The 23,432-nt window shown below is 49.2% G+C and overlaps 1 protein-coding gene across 6 annotated transcripts in view; it reads right to left on the reverse strand.

Moving 5' to 3' along the window:
- Window positions 1–23,432, reverse strand: part of PPP1R12B (protein phosphatase 1 regulatory subunit 12B) — a 113,400-nt gene that overhangs the window by 18,989 nt on the left and 70,979 nt on the right. For 5 of the 6 annotated variants that reach the window (XM_084302037.1, XM_084302036.1, XM_084302039.1 and 2 more), the window contains one exon: window positions 22,780–22,824. In XM_084302037.1, the coding sequence (XP_084158163.1) occupies window positions 22,780–22,824 (45 nt within the window). Of the gene's footprint in view, window positions 1–8,642; window positions 9,365–22,779; window positions 22,825–23,432 lie in introns of those variants that run through there. The other variant, XM_084302041.1, reaches the window with a different exon arrangement.

The following is a 23,432-nucleotide window of genomic DNA, read 5'->3' on the forward strand; positions in this document are numbered from 1 at the left end:
AATATGCCACTTCAACTTCTGCAGCATCAGCTCTCTCACCGTGTGGTGTATGTAAGCAGTGAAGAAGGACGTGTCTGCTCGGAGATCCTGTCCCAGAGCTTCAAACTCTGAGGTCAGAGTCAGAAGGTGAAGGGCAAAGCTCTCCCTGCAACATTTCTTGAAATAGAAGTTGGGGTAAACATAGGGAAACTGGAGCCAAGACCACCAAAGGACAAACGTGCACTGACACGCTGCAAGACAGGGCTTTCTCCTCCTGATTAGTCTTGACTGAACACCACACAACCTGCTCAGGTTAAGGACGGGATGCTGAGAGATGGCTGCACCACCCCTAGGAACGCAGCGCTCTTTGTTTGCTTTCTTTTTTTCCTGGCAAATCTGGAACTGTGCTCTCAGCGTTGCCCGGACTGCTTTATTTCCCTCGGGACCAGGAGTTTGACTAGAAACGGCAGCCACGGAAGCATGGGGTTGTGAAATCCTCCTTCTCACAACCTAAACAGGGTCACAGCGTTTCAGGGGGTGGGGGGGGAGGAGGACCCCGGGGAGCGGCGAGGAGCCAGAAGCGGCTGCCCTGGTTCGGAAAGCAGCACGCCTTCCCCTCCCAGCAGCCAGCACCGAGCCCAGGCCCCGGCACCCTGCTGAGAGCACCGAGCCCTAAACGTGGAAGCATAATTTAAGGGGTAATTTAAAAGCACAGAAAGCTCGTGGGCATGCCTCTCGTTTCTGGTGACCCCTCGCTCCTGGACCTCTCGTGGAGGGAGGCTGGGTGTCCTACGTCTCCCCCAAACTTGCCCTTCACCTGCCAGGTCTCCTCTTCTTTCCTCGCGGCCGTTCAGGCAGCCTAGGGGGTGGCAGAGGGCAGCAAAGGGGGTTGGTTATTTCTGCAAGCCTCCCAGACAGGGTCAGAGCTGACTTGGCCAAGCTGGGCTGGCAAAACACAGGATATGTGAGATAGGACCTGAGAACAACGACAAACAGCATCATACCAGGCTGATTTCCCCTGCACACCTTTCTCCTGCCCCCTGTTCTCATGCTGGCCACTCCAGGGATGAGGCAAAGCCGGGCACCGGCCGTGGCTTTACTCCTCCAGACCCCTTGCGATGCTGCAAAGCGCCAGGAGCACCCCCGGGACTGGATTTTAGAAACGCGCTCGGACTGTGGAAGGCAGGAGCCTTCCCTTCGAAGCTCAGAAGCTTTTACAGCTGTTGGAAGTTCAGGAAAGTATAATTAAAACCAAGTTCCTCGTGGAAGGTTTAGATAAAATGAAGCCCTGAAAGGCAGCGCCAAGAGGGGGATCAGCCACTTCTCTTGCCAAGTCAGAAATTGGCCTAATTGCTTCCAATCGCATTCCTCTGTGGCTAGGATCAGACCCAGCAAAGGGAGAGAAAGCCTACTATTAGCCTGCTATTTACATTTCTTCCAAAAAAAAAAAAAAAAGGAAAATAGATGCTTTGGGAACATTTTATGCTTCTTTATCTCCAATTGGCCAACCTTAGGAAAATCTGCTCTATTTTAAGATAGTTCTCAAGGAGTTTAGTTTGGGGTGTTTTGCTTCCGAGATCCCCACCAACACCCCTGCCAACGAGCCACCATTTAACGAGATCCAAGAGCACAGCCCCAGCCCTGCTCTCCTCCCCCTTCTTAATCAGGAGAGGAAATTTTATGAACCTCTCCAATTTTGTTCTTGCGTTGGCAACCGTCCCCCTGTTTGTTTTAGAAAATAAATACGAAACAAAGCCAGCTGCTTGTGGGGCCGCTTCGTTCCCTCTTGGACACGAAGCCACCAGGGATGCTGCAGGAAGCTGGGTGCCGAGCAGCCGCCGGGTTCCTGCGGTGCCGTGGCTGTGCTGGTGCGGGCACTTGGCACGGCAGCTGCATGGACAACGTCTCCAGTGCCCCGTGCTGCTGCTGCAGCTCCCAAATCTCCCTGGAGCTGTGCAAAAGCTGAGCTGGAAGGAGGAAAGGCGACGAGGGTGGCTGCTGGCTTCACGTGCAGACCCCAGCCCCATCTTGGCCGGGTGCAGCTCGCGGCGGGGCTCCCCTCGATGCGCCCGTCCAGCTGGGTACTGGCAGGGCAATGAGCTCGGAAAGTTTTCTACTGGGTGCAGAATGGTTACAAGATCTGTTTTGAACGCTGCTTTTGTTCCTTTTTTTTTTTTTTTGAGGTCATTGCCTCCCTTGGAAAGCTGCTCTGCTGACCTGAGAGCTGTGCTTTGCTCCAGCTTCCTGCTAGCTACAGCTGAGCTGATGGCTCCTGCTCCCTTCCCGCTAACGCTCGCGTTTGTGCAAACACAAGGATTACAAAATCCCATCGATGTGATTAATAATCCAGCGTAGCCAAACCACCTCCAGCTAACCTCCAGCTCCCCAAAGCCCGACGCAAAGCACGTTTTCACAAACTATAAATCAATAGGCTTTGCTTAATAAAAGCTGCCATTACCGAAGCATGATATTAGAAGATCCTCCGAGATGAAATAGTGGCTTTGGCAGCTGGCTGAGATGGATCGCATCGTTCACAGCACGGACAACGCGCGTTTAATCAGAAACAAATACACACGGCTGCGGCGGACTGACGACCGCATCTCCCGCAACCCCAAACACATCGAAATGTTTTGCAGCCTTGCAACATTTGTGCGCTTGCCAGCCCCGTGCCTCAGTTCCCCGCGCCTCCCTCACGTGGCCCGCTGGCTCTGCAGCAGCTGCAGTTTATTACCAGGGTCTCTGGGGGATAAAGCTCTCCATGTAAAACGTCAGGCTGGATTGTATTTTAATTTCGGGAAGGCCACAATTCAGAAACCTGGGCTCGCTGCTCTTATTTTTCCTTCTTTTTCTAAGGGATCAAATTTTATTGGTGAAAAATTTCATTTCGCAAAGCGACGCGAGCTTAGACAAAGCTCTCCAAGACATGAGGCAACAAAAGCTGAACGGCCAAGTGACCCACGAGGAGAAAGAAGATCGCTGCTCCCAAATTTCTTCGGTATGAGACTGCCACAGGGCTGCAGGCAACAGCTTCTGCCTTGCCCCTGCAAACGCTCCCCTGGGACGCTCCCAGGTGTTATCATCGGGCGTTTAAATACCAATTAGGGGAGCAGCCAGGATCCAGCTGCCTCAAACCAACCTGCCGACGTCTTGGCACGAAGCGTGCGCCGACGAAGCCTGCTGAACACCTCCGTCCTGCAGCCACATAGCATTCCCGTGACACCGCTCCAGCTGCAGGGAGCGCTCGCATGGAAAAGCCATCAGGGCTGCTGCGGGTATGCTGAGCTGTCTGTGCCATGCTGAGCACCCTGGGCTGTCGGAGTTAAGGCTCTTTGTGCTGTCTCTCTCTCCCTCCTCATTTGTTTCAGGCTAAAATAGCTCCAGACCAGCTGCCAGGCAGGGATCTGAACCCAAATCTGGTTGGGGACGTCTGCTCCGAAGATTTTGTTTCTATTGAACTGCAGGAGTAACCTCAGCAATTTGGGGTCATTAAAAACACAAAACACACAAAAAAACACACACAAACAACTCCTTGGAAAAAAAAAAAACAAAAACAAAACTCAAAAAACTCCTTGGAAAAAAAAAAAAACAACAACCAAGCAACCAATCAACCAACAGAAACCCTACAAAAAGCAAACCAAAATGCTAACAGCTCCCCAGGGTTTTTATCTGACCACCAGTTGTGACTCCGGTGCGGTGGAAATCTGCGAGCACACGGCACAAAGCTGCCTGGAAGGGCACAGGTACGCTGCTGGTGCCCTGGGGACATGATGGGGCCGAGCTCTGTCTCTCCTAGCCCTGTTTTCTCTGGGTTTGTAGTCCCTTCATGGCAAACACAGCTATAATAGGTTCCTGCAACTGCAGTAACCGCTGGTTTCCAGTTCGGTTTGAAGTGGTTTCCTGCCCACGGTTTCCACCCGCTCTCCCATCGCTTCCCTTGGCCGCCCGGTCCCACCCCGCGGTACCTCCCTGTCCCGGCTCTGCCAGCGTGCCCGGTCGGGTGGCTGGACCACGGGCTGAGCCACGTCACACATCTCCTCCTCCTCCTCACCCCTCGGGTATCACAGGCTCATTCCCTGCTCCGTCCCTCGGAGGTGCCGAGCGATGGCGTGTGGCTGCGAGCGGCTCCCCTCGGAGCCCGGCCGCCCTCTCCAGGCAGCTGGAGTTGTTTGGGCAGCAGTGGGAAGTTCGAAACGTGGTCCCCGTGCTGCTTTCTCTGAGACCAGTCACCGGCACGCCTAAAACAGCCAGACCACGACACAAGCCAGGTCCCAGGGGGACCTCAACACTGCGTGTGAAACCGCGTCCCGCAGGCCCAGCCCTAGCGCTCCGTGAGGATCCTCCGCAGGAGCAGCACAGCACTGCACAGGAGAAAACGAGCAGAAAATGTTATTTTGATAACAGCAGGGTTTCACCCACCCTAGAAAACGCGGCAGGGCTGGGGCACAGGAACAAGCAGAGGTCCGTGAGCGTTCAGACCACTCGGTAGTTAACAGGCTGCCGGCTCTGTCCCTGGGAAGCGAGGGGGGTTGAAGAGGAGAGTTTAGCCACAGGGACACCAGCTGGGTGAGCCTCTTGCTCCGCGGGTCACAGCACATGCCCTGGCCCATTTTATTTATACCCAGGGATGCGGCCAGGGACAGCAGAGAGCTGTCTGGCCACTGAGTCACAGCAGAGAACAGCGAACCGGGGGTGCCCGGGGGATGGCCAGATGTTCCTGATACGCTGCCAGATATGGCCATTTACAGAGGAAAACAACAAAATACAGAACAAACAGAACCCGGAATGATTTCTTAAAGATACCCATCTAAGGAATACGATGCTTGAGGAATAACCACCGATCAGACCAGGGAACAAGTCAGGGTGAGGAGGAACACGGCCTGAAGTTAATTGCATTGAAGTTTGAGCTCCAGCATCCCACTTTTTTGCTGGCTAACGGAGAGGATGCAGCAGCTTCTTCAGACACTGTGCGGCCAGTCAGCAACCCCGACATTAGAAAGAAAAAGTCCTGAGACAACTTCCTTGACCTGATTTCAAGTTCTGTAGCATCGTTTTTATCACAACCAGCACGAGTCCAAGCCACCAGCTGGCAAGCCAAGAAGATAAGGTTTCCTGGAGCAATGTTTCCAGCACACCCTTTATGTTCTAACGCGGCTGCAGCAGCAGCGCAGCAAGCCAAGTGATTCACACAGGTCTAAGTAACGTGAGAATAAACCTGTTACCATTAACATCTGAAACAAGACCAAACTTGTTGCAAAACCACTCAACAGAGTGAAAACTGACCGTCAGACACACTTATTCAGAGCTCTGCGAAGGCTGTAATCTGAGCAGGCATTTCTACCAGCGCCTCAACGCTCCTGGACATCGCTCCGTGATTAAAAGCCGTCTGGTTTGGCCGCGTTACCAGACCTCTAAGATTTTCTGCCATTATTTATGTGTTAATACCCAAAACATGCTGGTTTTATTTGCACACCAAGCATCTGCAGCTCAAATGGCCAAAGCTTTTGTGCGTTCGCTTTTCTTCCTTGAAGATTTGCTTTGGATTCTGGACATGTGTCCACATCAAAATCACACCCGGGTGGGAAGCATCCGAGCAGCGATTGCCATGGCAGCAGAACGACCGCGGGCTGGATCTGGAGGCCAGCTAACACATGGCGGTTTGGAAAGTTGCTTTGAGTATTACTCTCAAGTGACTTGGTGAAAACATACGGCCCGTTCGAGGTGCTCCTGCATCCCAGATCCCACTGAGCACGGCTCCTGCAGCCCCTCCAAGGAAAGGCAGGACAAAATCAATGGGTACGGACGATGGAGCACCCTTAACACTTGATTGCTGAGAGCCTGCTGCCAAAAATGCTGCTGCAAAGCTCAAGGAACAAGCAGGGAAGGTGGCTTAATGAGGGAGCAACCCAGCAGCAGATGGGAAAAGCCTTCTACTGAACCTTCAGGCATGGCCAGGACCAACACTGACTCTGCAGCCTCTCAAGAAGCGAGTGGCAAGCATCAAGTGATGACAGCCAAGGTGCAGCCCAGCACATGCAGGGGGCTGGCAGCTTGGGATGACAGGACAGGGAGCACTCCTCCAAAGGAAGGGAGGCAGGGAACGGCTGAGAAGTTGCCCTTAAAACCTGTGCCGTGAGCTGGGAGCATGCATTGAGCGTGCATCTCCTCCAGCTTTCATCTTCCTAACCTGTAGCACCCGGGGAAACACAAGGGTTGTGGAGTGCCAAGGCACAGAGAGGCGAACTGAAACACAAGTACAGGGCACTTCCTACAAAAAAAAACCAAAAAACTGGCCCAGCATAAACAAGGTCTTTAAAAGATAAATAAACAAAAAGCGTTCCTCCCTTTCACCTGGTAAAACACACCCAGGGTGATCTGACAGGATGTAATTACACGGTCACTGTAATTGCAGGCTGTGCCATCTCGACACAAAAATGAGGTACCGTAGCTTGATGAGGTTTGAGGACAACAAGATGGTGCTGACCTTGCCCCAGGGCATGCTGCAGAATTTCCTCGGTGTGCCTTTTGCTGGTGCCCTGCCGTGTTTGAGAATATCGCCCTTGTGTGATGTGCAGCGGCTCCCTGCAAGGCGCTCACCCTCCTCGGCTGTGCAGTCGTGGAGATGCCATCAGTGAAAGGTGGGAGAAGAAGCCCACGCAGCTTGATCCTAAGTAGGAATGCTACAAAGAGCAGCGGGGCATGCCATAGGAAAGCGCTCTGCAAATGCCATCTGCACGCAGCTCTTTGCCTTAATAAGACGTCCTCTGGGCTGCCTGGTTCTCCGCGAGGTTTCCATGTCTGTCCCACGGGCGCAGCCGCTGCCTGCTCCTCTGTTCCTGCACCCCTGCTCGGATGTTGAGCACCACAGGTCTGCGGGTATCGGTCCCAGCTGGATGGAAATCTAAAAAGCGCCGAGATCTCACACTCCTGCCTGTTTTAGTGAGGGCTGCCAGCCTTGTGGGCACGGGGGTGAAAGGGGGACACACACAATCATGGGGCAAATCCATAGGAAAACGCACTTAGTTCTTGTTCTTGCTCATGGCAGAATTACTTTCTCGTGGAGATCAGACTGCCCGAGTTAACCCTTTGCTTTGGTTTCAGCTAAACCCTTCCAAGGCATCGGCATTTCCCCAGCCCTGACACACCGGGACAGGTTCCTACAGCCACCCGTGAGCCAACCTGCCTGCGGCACGGCTTCTCCCACAGCGATGCTCCGGTGCTACATCCAGCACCATTAACACTGCAAGAATAAGCAGGGCTTCCTTGCTCACCAGAATCACAAGGGGCCAAGGAAAACTCTTTGCCAGGCTCTCCCTTTCCCACTGGGCACCTGGGAGCTCCCACAGCTCGACCCTGTAGCCCCCCAGAGCCCGTCACTACTTGCATCAACGCCATCAGGCACGCGCCATGCAAGCGAATACGGCAGTCAGAGCTCGTGTGAGATGTTTGTCACGTTTATGTGCTGGATCAGGAGGGGAAAATGAGTCAGTGTGTACGCAGAACAGGGCTGATTTAAAAAAAAAAACACCACACACTTGGTTTCTGAGAGAAATTGAAACGTTTCTCAGTTGTATGCCGTGACTGAGAACCTGTTTCCCACCTCCTGTGAAGCTGCTTAGCGATGCTGGGTCAGTTCACTGGGGAGAGCACAGCTGGGTGAGCTGGTGCAGGAGCCCAGCCGAGCGGAGGGGACGGGCAGGGAGCACCTCCAGCTCCCCAGAGCTGCCCCAGCTGAATGCAGGACTGAAGCACCGAGCTCTTCTCCTGGCAGCAGGGAAGGTGCCGAGGCTGCAGCTTCCACTACGGCCACGGCAGCGGGCTGACCCCCTCTGCAGATTTAGGGCTGTGCCTTTCCCAGACCCAGACCTGTCGCTACGAAGGAGCAGACCCCGCGGATCTGATGTGAGCAAACAGCAGCGCTCGGCTTCATTTAATGCTTGCATCTAAAATTAGTCTGCCTTTTTTCAAACTAATTCCTCCAGGCTTTGACGCTGGCACGATAACACTGCTTGACTGCAAAGAGGCTGCCCTACAACCAGCGGGACTGGGAGCTGCCCGAGAGCTAACACCAACGCTGTCACAAGGTGTGCCCACTCTCAAACACCTCCTTAGATCAGGACACCACCCCAGTTCAGGGAGGACGAGACAACTCTCTCAGCCTGCCAGCCTGTCCGTAACAGGTGGTTTTCTTTTTGCGTTGTGGAAATTCTTAAACGATGCCACGGTTCACAGCAGCCCCGAGGCTTAAAACCCCACCGGAGAGCAAACCCCGTTGTGCCAGCAATATCAAAAGCACTGATGGGAAGAGCGCAGCTTAACAAGCTGCTCAGGTTGTGCCTCGTTTTCATCCGAGATGCTTTCTTGTAGCACCAGGCTGCTGGAGAGGGATGTTTCTGCCCACGGTGAGCAGGGCAGGGGGGCAGCTGCCATCACACAGCCCCCCGCAGCCAGCAGCGCAAACCATCGCAGCACGAGGGCTCCAGGAATTTGCAGCTTTCTTAAAACCTGTTGCTACCAGAGGCACCTTCCCAAGTTTCATTTAAACGATCCTCTTTCCCAAACAAACCCCAGACGCAGGTCTGCAAGGGCAAGACAACAAACCACCACCACCGCCTCCGCTCACCGAGCGGGTCTCCCTGCAATACAGAAAGGAAAAGGCTGCTTACTCTGAGTGTCTTTGCAATCGGGGAAGGAGAGGATGGGGGCGAATCTGACTGAGCCTTCCTGCTTCGAGTATATTCCTTACTCCTGGTGTACAGGGACGACATGGCCTCGCAGGCTGGGTAGCTTTGAGAAGGAGTAAAAGTCTTGCCTTCCTGTCGCTCTACAGCGCTGGGCAGGTCCTTCTTCCAAGGTCAGAACAAACTAATTAAACTATTCACAGCTCTGGTAATTAAACCCCGCTGTTTAGGGTGTATAATTTTAGGCATTAATCTGCTGCAGAGAGAGCTGAGGCTCCGCAACGTCTCTTGTCCAGGCAGAAGAGGCAGTGTCAGGGACGCGGTGCGATCCGGCGCCGTGCCACCCTCACCGTCCGGGCCCCGTCCCGCGATCTCCACAAAAGGGCATTTCCTCGCGTCCGTGCCGCGCGACCAGGAGGCTCTCCCCCCCCCCAAAACGGGAGGAGGAAAAATCTCCCGCCTCAAGAGGAAGAGCCAGAGAAAAGGCTGAGTTTATCTAGAGACATGAAGCTTTTGCAGAAAAAAAAGAAAAAAAGAAAAAAACACAACAAAAACCTGTTTCACTCCCGAGCGCTGCTGCGAGCTCTCTGCCGTAACCGCGCGGAGCTGCATGCTTTAAGTGAAACGCGAAAGCATAAATCAGGAACAAACACTGGTTTGGAAAGGGGCAGTCCAGATGAAGTTGTGTTTTGTTCCGTCCTCCTCCTCCTCCCGGGCGCCTTTACCCACGCGCACGCTTCTCCCTTCCCTCCCCGCTGCCTCTGACATTCCAGATCCTTACTCGCACAGCCAGGAATGCTGGAGGGCGGCCAGCAGCAGCGATTCACTTTCAGCTTGGGATTTGGGCTGCCACTTGTAGGGAAAAAAGGAAAAAAAAAAAAAAAAAGAAGAAGAGAAACAGGACAAAAAGTAAAAAAAACTTCTAAGCTCCCAAGGCCCGGCAGGCTGAGAGCTGGGGGTCGGAGGCGAAGCGGCTGCACTTTGCAAAGCTGAAATTCCAGCCGCCAGCCCCAGCACGCATGTTGTGGCTGTGACAAAGGGAGATATTTCAAAGGACACGGAGCAGTTCATACCATTAAAGGGAGTACACATTCATGCAGCACAACAGGATTTTTGTTGTTTGCTCAGCAGCCTGTTTGGAGCTGCGAGAAGGCGACACTTCGCCTGCGTAATGGATGCGCTCAGCCCAGCTTCTGGGATCGAGGAGGAGGGGAGAGGAGCTTGGAGGAGAGGAGGGGTGGGGAGGGCAGGCACCTCTCTCTCAGCAAACCTCCAGCGAGCTCTGCTGTAACGCTGCCTCCCTGGGCAGCCACCAGACGTTAGCAGCGTCTCCAGAGGCAAGGCTGCCTGCAGGAAAGGCGAGCGGGAGGCTCTCGGGGTCCCAGTGAAGCACGTGGCGAGTTCGGTGGAAAAACGCATGGGAAACGTGCCCCCAGCCACGCAGCGGTGAGCTGATTTAATAGCTCCCAGACGCTAAAGACAAGAGTGGAGTGCAGCAAGTGTAAGGTTGCAAAAGCCTCTGGGTTTCTTCGCTGGGAAGGTGTCAGCCCCAGTACCTGAAGGGGTGAGCTCAGTACCTGAACTAGCCCTGCTCGGGCAGTGCTGATGAAGCGGTGCCAGGCAGCAGGGTTTGGTGTGACCTGGATGTGCTTCCAGCCACCCAAACCAGCCCCTGCCCAAACAGCGTGCCCGGAGTTAACCCACCTGCAGGCCACATTCTGCTCCGGCTCCACAGGTCGCTTTAATCACAAAATATTTCATAGTAAGTACAAAAGAACAGCTACATGGAACACTTTAGCAAATATTACTACAGTCACGGATCTGTTGGTTGGAAGCACTGCCCTGTTTTTGCACGGTGATCGTGTGATTTCACTGACACCCACAGCCAGGGCACGGTGCTTGGCCCAGCTGTGTGAAAGCCTCCTGCAGCCAGCACTGCCCGGGAGAAGCCCTGCAGCATCGCTGCGTGGCCGCAGAGAAGGAAATGCGGCTGTGGGACCGCTGGTCTCGGGGAAAGCCACTTCGAGGTCAGGTTTCTGCTTGATACCTCAGCATGAGAAAGGAGGGGATTCATTATTCACTGGCTGCAGGAAGGAAAAAAGTTTGGAAGGGGTCGAATTCTCCCTGGAAATATTTCTGCATTCCCTTTGGAAGGTATGGAAATGAAGTCCAGACGCAGGAGAAGGCAGCGACAGGCACCCCACTGCTCAAGGAGGCTGGGGCAGGACCTTGATCTTTCCAGCCTCCATCTGTTGCGCTCATCACCCCCAGCCTGCAGCTCTCGGAGCAGCAGCAAGGAGGTAAACTCGGGCACTGAGTGCACATTTATAGCCCTCGCGCACGCGGCCTGTCCTTTCGCGCCGCTCTCGGTTTCTGGGGTTTCAAAACAGTACGAGGAATTGAAACTGGGCTAACCCGTGGGGCGAGCAGCACAGCCGTGTCTCAATCACGATCACAAGGCTGCCAGAGCCCAGCTTAGTCACCGAGGTGGAGCTGAACAAGTCCAGCTCGCCCCTTTTTGCCTCCCCTCCAGCCCTACGTGACCCAGTGCCGCAGCCCTCCGGAGCCACGTTCGTGCCGAGGGGCAGGAAAGCTCCAAAAATCAACGCTGACGTGCAGAGCTCACAGCCTGAGCCTCACGCCAAAACAAAAAGCGAGCTTTCTCTTCCCTCCTAATTAAAAGTTAATTAGTCATCCAGTGCAGATGCCTCACAGATTGACAAAACGCATCTTGGTGGACAAGAGCTCGTTTTAAAGAGGAGGGCGAGCATGAGAAATTGCATCCTGGTTAGGCAGGAGGAAGACAGCAAATGAGATGCAATACGGCAAAACACGGTGGGTTTCAGCGCTGTTTCAACAAAGGTGCCCAATTTCGGGGTTTCTCCCTTTCTAGTTTTCCCCTGTGCAAGTCTGCAACCCGATCTTCCTTCGCAGCTCGCGTGTCCTCACATCCCCACGGCTCGGAGATTCAAGGTCACGGCTCAGATCTGAGGGCTCCTGTCAGGATGTTCCTCAGTATGCAACACCAGCCTGCGCTGGGCTGGAGATGCGGCGCTGCTTATTCTGCAGCTCCCAGGAATAATAATGAGCAATATTCACCCAAACCCCAGCACAAGACTTTGCGCCCGCCCTAACTTCAGGTTGAACCATGTTTGTGGGCAACATCGCTCTCGAGTTTTGTCTCAACTTGGGGTAAAGCAGCACAAATCTCTGCTCTGCTCTGAGCAATGGCGATTATGAGCGCTTTTCAGACATTTGTCCTTCGAGGTAGCCATCCTCGCCCTTCCTTTGGTCAGGACACTTGTGTTTGCACCCAAGCAGAACATTTTTTTTGTAAACAAAGAGGGAAACCCATATGTGAGGAGACGATGTACCAGAAAGAGGATGAAGCTCTGAGCCACATATTTGAGGGGAAAAAATCAAATATCCTTTTAATCTGTGTTGAAAACCTTCACCTACAGAATATTACCCTGATAATGCGAATTGAAGCAGCACGGTAACTTTCCAACCTGCAGCAGACAGAAATGGGAAAGAAAGCTAGGATTTACAGCCAGCGCTGCAGAACGATGCTCCCAGGTGATGTGAGCCCACGGCAAGTTCTCCGGGAGCGCAGGGGAGAAGGAAAACAGAAGCCCTCTCGGGAGACAAGAATTCTAATAAAACTTGAAGGATGAGGGAGAGCGGTTGGTATTTTTGGAACAAATTATCCCAAGCCTATCTCCTCCAAGTCCTAGCTGTCATTTTCCACATCAGGTTTCACCACGCTCTCCTGTACGCCACCGAATGACTTCTCATTCAGTTGCCTTTTCTTTCATTTGCAGCCAAACCTCCCTATCTCCCCCGAGCAGGCACGTATGGAAGAGCACATCTCCTTCCCTGGCTACCCAGGGCTCAGCTGACAGAGGGGGTGAGCTGAGGACATCCCTGGGGCCACGCTGCACCACGCTGCTCTCCACACCACGTACCTCCTGGCAGGGTTTTGGAGCGATTTGGAGAGGACGATGGTTCAGCAACGTGGGTGAGCCTGCCTTGGTGGCTGGCCTCAGCGCTAGGGATCGGTAAATTGGCACAGCTGGGAGTCACAAACGCAGCCCTTGAGGATGATCTCGCTCACTTTTCTCTGAGCAGAGGAATTCCCTGCTAAAGTCAGGCTGCGCTGAGCCCGGCACTGCTGGCACCTCCTGGGGACTTCGGTTCTTTGTTATTCAATTACAAATCTTCTCAACCCTCGCTTCTGGATTCTGCTCCTGCAGGAGCAGAGCACGCTGTTTGTATGTTTAGTCATGTCCAAGTCCAGGGAAATACTGAAATCTACATTTCTTATTTTATGCAATCCTTAAATCCATTCTAAAGCCACATTTATTATGACACCTCTCTGGAGGGACTGAGTGAAATAAACTATCCTGGCGCTACATGCCCATAAAGTCATTGTTCTGGGTCTAAAGTACTCTGTAAAAAAAGCAGAGAAAATCAGCTTAAACACGAAATATCCATTAGCTATTGAACTATTGATGTGAGCTACAGAGAACAGACTCAAAATTTGATATCCAATTGCTTTTATGTTACTGGACTGGCATGCAAAACTGAAATCCGTAGTGTAGAGCACCTCCCAAAACAACAAATCTAAGGAGCGCTTACACTGTGGGCACAGTTTAACAAATCCTGGGATTCCATCCACCCTACATCAGAAATGTCCTACATTTCTGATTATTTAAGCCCTAAATAATGTCTTTCCACACACTAAGCGTTACAATTACTTTTTTTCCCCTGGAAAAATGTCTTGCATGCCTTGCACTATCCTTCTACTACATCCAAATGCTTGGATGTGAGCACCGTTATCTGCAAAGGAAAAGCCCGTGATCAACCCAAGCTTTGATCTGACAAGTCAGGGATCCCGTTTTAGCATCCAGGGTGCCAGAGCTGGATGAGAGGTTACAGTACTGGTAGTACGGTACCGGGTACGGGGACACCAGTCACCTCTTCCTCTGCAGGGGATCTCGTGGTTAAATAGTCTGAAGAGCTCGACCAGAATTTTTGGAATGGAATTAACCTGCACAGAAAAGGCTGAGCCTCGTTCCTGCTGCTCTCACATCTTTATTCATCGCGCCCGTCGCCTTTGTGCAAAAGAAATTGTGCTGGTTCTGTCGCGGAGCTGCTCGTTTCAGCGCATAATGAGCTGGTTTGAAATTAGCAGCACTGTTATCTATCCGAGAAGATGTGCTGAGAAGCCTGCCTTAAAGGTTGTGATACTAAATGTTGCTCCTCGTACAGCCAACTCTCCATTATCTGCGAACTGCAACCCAGTTTGCAGACGCTGTAAGAACCCAGAGGGCTGACGAGCGCTGCTGTGATGCGGGACAGCTCAGGGTCAAAGCTGTAGCAGCTGTATGCACCGTAATCCCCAGCCCACTATTATTTTGGATAACGAAAACTTGATTGAAAATACATGCTCTATAAAAACCACTTTAAAACGCCGTAAATAAATCACGGCGAAATTATATGCAAGCTTTAACAGGTTCAATTATAGCTTCGCAGGGTTTGCTTAGAACTGAAAAAGGCAGCGACGGTTCTGTTCAGCAACAGAAGGCTGAAGGACTGTAGCAAAGAAATTATTGGTCAGGCAACGAGCTGTGTTGTAAACGTGATGTAAAGGCACTGCAGCAGTTTGCCATAAATGGAATACAAACTGTACAAGGGAGCAGGCTTTCATCTGCAGCGCACTGCCTAGGATTCCCAGGAGCAGATCTGGCATTATGTCTCAGGGACAGGAGGCAGGAGGGAAGGATCTTCCTCCCCTCCCGAACGTACACATCAGCTGACATTCTATAATTGCACGCACAGCATCATACTTTCCCCCACTTTTTATTCCCCTCACTAAATTTATCACAAAAAAGGCTGGGAGCTGTACCTAATAGGCTTACCTGGGTTACCATGAAGGAGCAGAAGCAGATAATTTTAGTGCGGGCTGAAAATATAGGTTTAAATATAAGACTTCAGACTTTTTGTTTTCTTACAAATATGGGGAAAAAAAGCAGTGATTAAAAGAGTTAAAAAAAAATCCACACCATTCTCAGCAGAGAAACTTCATTTTAGCACCTATAAGTGCCAAATTATGCATGCAAGAGAGAGCATTCGAGCAGTTCTGTGGAGGAGAATTGAGATTTTGGAAGAATGAACAGGGTGAACACTCAAATCCAGCGTTTGGAAGAGGACAAGAAGAGGGGAGGGATGTACACCAACAGCTCCGGGGACTTCCCTGACTTCAGAAGCTGCAAGCTGAATTTAATGAAAAGTTTGCAGAAGAGGGAGAAGGATTTCATTACGTTAACCACAGCTCTGCAAGGGATGATGCTAAGATGTTGGAGAAATGGATGACAATGGAATCAATAACCAGATTTCGTGCTATTTGAGGCTGTAAGTGTGACCAGCCACGAACCCAGAGGCCTGGTGCAACCCCAAGGCTCCGTCCTCGTATGCCACAACCCTCGCTATGACCGCACGCCAGGGGGAGGACTGAGATCTGCAGATAATTTGCTTCATGTTCATCCAAAAGCTGCTTCTGTCTTTTCAGAGTCAGGCTTCTTTCCCAATGTCAATATTATGCTTTTGTTCCAAAAAAGCAGCGCGATAACATCTGGAGAGATGTTTTCTTTCCATTGTCCACTCTGAAGTCCAGTTTGGAGCCCTGCTCATGCCAAAAATGAAGTTTTCCTCCACTGACTACCATTAAGAATGAAGTAGTGTTAGAACAGTACATTTTCCAGTAAAAGTTGCTCAACGGTTGCAAGTGTTTATTGGTAAGTTACCTCTTCCCTGATTCAGCTTTCTAACAAAGGAGGGAGGAAGCACAAAGATGTCGAATTCCAGAGGAGGAATGCGGCAGAAACTCGCAAACATTAACAGGCGGTGTCAGGGAAACGAAGAAAGTGAAGAGGAATATGAGAACCAGATGTAAACACAGCCATTCCCAGCCACGGGACTTTCCAAAATATGACAAGAGAAATAAAAATCTCGGAGCGCTCAGGCACTAACAGATCCATTTTGCTCTTTATCGAAATTCATCAGATTTTGCATACTTCCCACCCTCCCCAGCCACTCCAGGGCTGTAAAACCTTTGCGTTCGCCTGTCTGTGGAAGCAACTGGCTGACACAACGCAATATCCTAGTGCTGCTGGCCAAACAAATGTATAACTTCAACACATTGCTATCTAACTATGTTTCAAGCCTATTTCTGGCCTTCTTTCAACAGCAGCAGCAGATTGTGGTGCAGAAGGTTACGTTCGCTCCCAAGGATGCAATCGAGGAGCAATGAAAAAAAAAGCCCATTACAAAGCTGTGCCCAGCACTAGCTCTGTACTGGGTACCTACTATAATGAGTAAAGAAAACATACTGAGGCGTGAAAAACCAAAGCTGGTTGCAAATCCCTGCCAGGAAGGAGTTTTACAGCTTAGGATTCTACATCTTGACATACCAAATAATGAAGCAGCTCCTGCCAAACCATGTTACTTCTGGTAGTGATACTACATGTCTAAATTAAAAAAAAAAAAAAAAACAACACAACCCCCAAACAATGCCTTTCCAAATATGAGGCTTCTTTCTGAACAAAAGCATGTAGGGGGATATAAACTCAGAACAAAAAGTGACCTTTTAAAGACAAGGGTGACAAACAGCATCACCGCGCTTGAGTCACTGGAACACACAATTTTTCCTACAGTGGTAGTTTCCAAAGGATATTTTATTGCCAGAGAATTTGACTTCAGTTTTCCAAACAAATGTAGATTATTCTTCATTCCTTTTTAGCCATCTGGCAATACAGCTTCAGCTTTTCACTCCTTCTGGACAGATCTGGGAGACAAATCATTTACTACTTAAACATGAGGCTACATCATCCCGCATGGTCCTTGCAAGACCATTAACCTCGCAGGGACTTTGCCACATGGCCACAAGGAAGCTTTGGCCAGCAGACTGGTGAGAAGGGCTAGAAAGGAAGCACCAGGTGCAACACATTCGTGCTGCATCTGCTGAAGCCATTTCCTACCGTCCATGCACAATTCACCCTTTCTGTAAGGCAGACATCACAACAGGGCTATCCCGACATCTGCTGCTGCATGGGACAACTTCAGTCCTGCAGGTTGGATTTTTCTGAAGAATGTTTTCAGCTACATCAGGAGAGACGCCCGTGCTGTGGCCTGCTGGATGACTGACAATGAAATGTGATCATCAGCTCCCGGGGGGCAGAGAGCCCGCTACAAGTAGTTAAGTGGTTGGAGATGTTTTTCCCTTCCATAATTTTGAGCGTGTCATGATGAGATAGAGTTTGACAGTTTCAAACAAAAATTAGCATGATGCTCCATGACGTGTATCAGCACAAACATATGCTGGGAACTTTTAAAGTCAAAAAGTGTAAGAACACAACTAGCCATAAAACAAGAGTTGGGTTTAGCTCGTCTTTGGGATATGTTCCAGGGAATTACACCGCTCCTCACCCAGCTGAGGCAGGCTAATAACCACACTGAATGCAACCAGTCCTGTCTCCTGGAGGGGCTGTGCCACATTCACGTGGAACTGGAGGTGGAGAGAGGCATCCACAAGCTGCTGATCCTGCTGCCACCCCATGCACTGTGTCATCACACTGCTCCTGGTTCCTTCTGGGAAGAAAAAGGATCCCTGGACACCAGTGAGATGAATCCCATGTCGGCGACGGAACAGGAGCCTGGGCTGGAGTGGGATAATTTGAACTAACTGCACAGGCCTCCCAGCAATGCCAGCAAAAGCCAAGGCATTTGGGGTGGTGGTATCCGATTCATTGCTAAGCTCAGCTCCATAACTTCAGGAGAAATCACTTGCTGACAACTGGGAGAGATTTGTCACCTTGGACTACGTAGAAATTGAGAGAGTAATTTCCTAAAGAAGAAGTTAAAGCATGAAGTTACCTTAAATAGTTATGGCTCTATGACCTTGTAAACCATTCCTGGAGGACTTGCTATTTTGCTTCGTCTTACCAGGACCCGTGAATCGGCTATTAGCTGGTTTTGTGTTACTCAGCTCCATCGTGGCCACTGCTTCACATTACACCTTCCTAATTCAGCAGCTCGGTGAATTGCAGGAATTAACCTGAACATACTTAGCTGTAACCCTGTAGTCTACGTAGCCGACTTGGCCTGCTTGGCTTTAAGCACAAACAATGTGTTTTCCCAGAGCTGTAAATAGGAACTGGACAGCCATGCTGATGATTTAAATGCCGTACCGACAGGGATGGCAGACAGCAAGCCCAATAACCTTCTCAAAACATTAAGGTTAAGTAAAAACAACAGAGGCATATCAGGCTGGAGAACCCATGAGGCAAATCGTCTGTGCAGAGGTGAAGAATTTTTTGTAGAAATATTTGCAGAATGAATCTGAAGTTCTATAGTCTTCCCCCTCTACCTCTCAAGGAAGCCAGGGTACTCCAAATACAATACAAATGTTCTTCGCCACACTTAAAGCTCTACAGCAAAACACTAACTCATGCTCTTGCAGCAATTTTCTGCTATTTTAAACCCATCTTGATATTGCTAGCTGCACTCATATTAAAGATCTCCTCTTGCTGCAGCACACACAATCCATTAGAGCATTTTGTTTATAAACAGGACTAAACAGACCCAATCTCTCACAGCCTTGCTTTCCACATAATTAAGTTCTCTATCATTTAACTATAGCCCTGCAAGTGACGCACAGCTACCACCTACATTACCTTGGATGTGGGCCAGATGGCTTCCCTCCCACGTCACACTGCATCTATGCTATAAGTAAATAGTCAAGGGTAAAACCAGGGCAAAATTCCTGCATCCTTATTCCTCAAATGGGACCCGGGGCTAGGAGCAGTAAGGCGGACGATGAGCAGGATCCTATAATGCTATCAGTAAGGCTGACGATGAGAAGGATCCTAAAATGCTATCTAGATTAAATGATTTTCCTTTCTTATCAGCTAGCAAGAAGTTCACCTATTTTGTTCCATTTTCTTAGTCAACTTTCCCTGGTATCTCAGCAAAACAGTGCAGCCCGAGGACATACCTTACCATATTAGGCAATCCGAGGCCAGAAAGTGGAGGGCTCGGATCCTTCCTTAGCTTAAAAAGACAGTCCGCAAGCATGTCAACAGCCTGCACAGTGCTACGCCTCGCACTGCTCAAAGTGGGAAAAGAAGACAATAAACTAGTGGGATCCGTAGCTGGGACTCCCAGGGCTCCCGACAGATGCAGTCTGGCTGTAACAGGCAAGTAAGAAAACATGAACTGAAATGGCTTTTGATCTTTTGGTTGTTTATCTTTTTAAAAGATGGATGCGATAAACAGCACAGCTACAAAAGCTAAATTGCAAGTCTCCATGGAAGATAAAACGCCACTAAAAGCAAAAATATAGGTAAGAAATATACCAGTATCAAGACTCCCGAGTCATTCTTGGAAACAGCTATAACATCAGGACATTTAGTTTGCATAAAGAACTTCTCAGTTCATTGGTCTTCCCTTAGAATTCATAAAATCGAGCTTAGAAATTCATTCCTTCCGAGAGAGATTAGTTTTTATTAGCATCCAGTTGCATCTGGTGATTTCATGTTAATAATACAATTAGGCAAAAAAATGTAGTATTTACAAAACAGAGTGGGCTTGAGTGGTGTTTTGCAGAATTTAAAATTCTCGTGTTTTATAAATCAAAGTTCAGGAAGGCAAGAATGGAGCTTATTTAATACACTTACTGCGACCATAATCCATAATCGTACGCTTCAGCATTATTTCTGCATAAAAGTTAATCCCATTAATGTGTCTGGGTTTTATATTGTGCTATACAGACTGTCCTAGGGGAAGTTCATGAAAACAGATGTTTTCTTTGACACTTTTATTGCCCAGAGAGTTGTTACTTTACCAACATGACACTCGGTGCATTCTGCCGTATTTAAAGCTTTCCCTTGACAAACCGTATGACCCAAGGGTGAGGCACATTTGCAATGCCACGGAAGAGAAATGCAAGGAGGTAAAATGCTTTAAATGATTACAAACACTTTTCTACTTCTGTTATGGGTGATACATCATTCGGAGTCCACTTTTCTTCCAGATTGGTCCCAATTTCTTCTACTGTGTAATAGCAATGGCAGAAGTCAGGTATAAGTCAAAGGCAAAAGAGCCAGGGACAGGGAAAACCCTCTCCAAAATGTAACACCGGACTGTTCTCTTTAGTCTTCATCATCACCCTTCAAATGCTGCATCCCAAACTAGATTTGCACTGATTTGCACCTGGACTGATCATACGGTCTTCATACTCATTAGCCTCACCATGACTGAATCCTCGGTAATATTTCGGTCACTGCTTTGTTGTGAGCCGCAGAGGTTCCCTAATGCAAGCCCATCCCCAGTGCTCAGCCTGGTACTGCTCGTGTGATCCTTGAGACTCTTGCAAATATTTCTTATTTTTATTTTATTATTTTAATTGCTGAGAAATGGAGACTAGATTGAGGCCAAACTCTTTTCTCATCTCTGGTTTGAGCTCAGGTCTGCCCAAACCGAACAAAGGCTCTTTCCTTTACATATTATTCCCAATGGAACCATGCAAAAAAACCCAAAAAACCTCCTAAAGCTGCTTCCCCAGAGGCTTTTTCCAACTAAAGCCCTTGTGCCCTTGAACATTTATTCCACAATAAAACTTTGTCTACTCTTCCAACTTTCCACAGAGTACTCAAGCAGTCTACATCACAAGGAGAAAGGCGGGGTTGGTAGCAAAACATATGAAGGTTGCCTGACACATCCTATTACGAGACTGCTCTCAGTTGCCTAAAACTCAGCCAAAGCGTCTGGGCTGGTTTCCCACGCTGGTGTTCATAAGTTTCGGCCAAAATAATTCATCCACTTCTGAGAATTAGAACAACATGTATTTTCTCCCTTTTCAAAAAACTGCATCTACCTTTCTTTCGCTCAGCTCCATCGCCGCATATTTTGGAGGAGGGAATTCAAGTAGGGCCTTTCTTGGCTCCCATGAAAATCTTTCTAATATCAGCCAAGATATAAACACGGGAGGGAAAAAAATCTGCTCAAACTCCAGGGAATCTGTGGGGGTCTGCAACTAAAATAGGACGTTTTAGTGAATTCAAGCTCACAGCTCTGGTGGTTGCACCTACCTGTCCAGAACAGCAAGTTACTATTGATAAATTAATGATTATTAATTGTCCTTGCTGCTAGAATTGAAACAAGTAGCTGCTCAGTGACTCCTGCCAACCTGGCTGGCAGTTAGCAGCACAGAAATCTCTTGAATTTGCACGTAAAATAAACTGGGGAAGAGTGATCAAGAAAACATGATGCTGGAGGTGATCAGTAAAGAAAATAAACTGGAAACTGGATAAGAACAAGAGGGCTGGGAGGATCAGTGCCAGTGGAAGGAGAGTCTAAGCCAGGATCTAACATGTGCAAGGTCCTAAGAAGAAAAGGGGCACTGCTGCCACAAAGCAACAGGGGCCAGGGGAACCGATGGAAATCGCCATGCTGTTAGATGGGAACCCACAAGAAAATTGTGGGAAGTACCAGACAAAAGGATTCCTTGCTGTTAGTCTGGGGAAAGACAACATCACTGACTGTAAGAGACTGGGTGACCCTGAACTTCTGGGAGCGTACGGTGAATTCTTTGGAAGTGCAATTTACCTGTTTACAAGAGTCATGCAGACTGTGCTCAGAGTTTTCATCAGGATCAGACTCGAAGATGCCTCCAAACCTGCAGCTTTGCACACTCTTTTGTCTTAATTTAGCTTACTGGGGACAATTTCCCAGAAGAACAAGACACTCCTAGCAAGCCCAAAACACAACTCCTGAAAATAAGATGTCCCTGTTACCATTACTTTTTATCCATTACAAACCACACCCCTTTCAGTCTCATGGCGAGACGACCAACATTTCAAAACAGTTTTAAGGATGACACTGCATGAAAGATTCAGCCATTTAAGTGGAAAATCCAACAAAACTGCGTACCAGTATGAACAGAAACTCTTGTGGGAAGAGCTAGGCTTCTTGAAGCAGGTGGTGCTCCCCGTCTAGCGCACGCTATGGGAAGGAATGTCCCCAGCTTCACATTTGCAATGTAAGCTTTGGGAAAGCAAAGGCTGGCACTGAAAGACAAGTACATGCTAAGAGCCATCCGAGCACCACGTGAGTCTCTGGCTCCAGGACTCTGCCCCATTTTGACCAAGTGCAACACTAAGAAAAACAAAAGTATACCCTGAAGAGTGTTATGGAAAACTTTCAGCAAAGAACCAGTTAAGTTTTCAATAAAATGATCCTTCGGTCACTACTGAATTGCAAAGAACGTGAGAAAGCTATTCTAAGTTCAATGTTTTCTGTCAAAGATTAAATGTGACAAGAAGCAGGCTCACCCCTACACAAGCTTAAATTTACTATTTTTCCCAGGTCCTGCACAACATGCTTTAAGTTTGGAAATGTATTTAGCTTTAACATTGTCAGAGGAAGTCATGTTGTCAGGCTTAAATGTGTTTTAGACAAAGACAGACAGAAACAAAAGAAACCAAGTCAATTTGGAAGGACTCGGCAATTATTATGCAAGGAAAGAAAGGCCCTCAAAGGACGACAGAGACTATTGCAAGAACAGGGGAACAAAGAACAATCTCTGATGTGTTGCTTGGCAAGACAATTTCCCACAAGGAAACAAATCCAGGAGGAGACAAGGGCGCAGATTTGGGAAACACAAAACATACTGCCCAAACTAACAGCGTCAGGATGATTCTGAGCTACAGGCACGCGCCTCCCCCAGGACACCTGACAGCCTCGCTCCCTGGACGCTGCTGCTCCGACAGCTCCCTCCACAATGCACGCACCCTTGATTCTGCTCCAGTCCCTTTGGGTTTAAGAACTGCCTCTGCAGCTTGCAGACAGCACACTTTTGAACCTAAGCCAGTCTGTAGATATTCAGCATGTTTCAGAAGAGAAATCAGTAAGGAAAATGCTACTCAGCCACCTCCCGGTTTGTGCTCAGCTGCTGCACAGAGCCTGAACCTCTGGGGTGAACAGAAGTACAGCCACAGAAGACTTATAGCCACCAACCCTCAGGAGTGAAGCACCGACTATTCAGAAATACGTTTTCACTTACCCGAGTTTCCTTCACTTCCTCATTTCCATCAACTTCATCATCATCCTAAGATGAAAAGCAAACAATATAATTAGGCAGCCTTGAAAACAGCAATTTATTTTTTTGTCACAGCAACATGATGTATTGCTTATGAATTGATGCTAAAGCTATGAACAATTCTGTTGAAATAACTGCCTGCCTAGCTGCTTTTGGCTGATTATCTGATAATGTTTGGTAAACTAATGGCCATTTACAGCATCTTAGTAGTGGAGAAAGCATTACTCTCTAGAGACTGCTACTGTGATTTGAATGCTTCTCAAGACCTGGTAGGAGAGGGAGTAATGCACCTAATTTACTTGGGGAACAAATGTTGTGACACTTGAGATGACTACGTGTCTGAAATGTTGACAAAATATTGACTTTCAAATAATGTCCTCCCCTTCACACAGACCTCAGAAGGAAAGAGTAGCCACCCCAGACAGCTTGCACTTTATGCTGCCTCTGTAACCCTCGTCCTAACAGCTCCATGGCAGGCTCTAGGAGCAATGGTAAACTACCACGGCATCACACCTGACTCAGCACTGAATTCAAGACGTTTCAGAGGCTGTATCTGTGGTTTCATATAGAGATAACAGAGAAATGAACTAAAACTCTGAAAAGTGATTTTTCTTCTG

Source organism: Netta rufina, assembly GCF_964035555.1.
Source record: "Netta rufina genome assembly, chromosome: 26".
Classification (NCBI taxonomy): domain Eukaryota; kingdom Metazoa; phylum Chordata; class Aves; order Anseriformes; family Anatidae; genus Netta; species Netta rufina.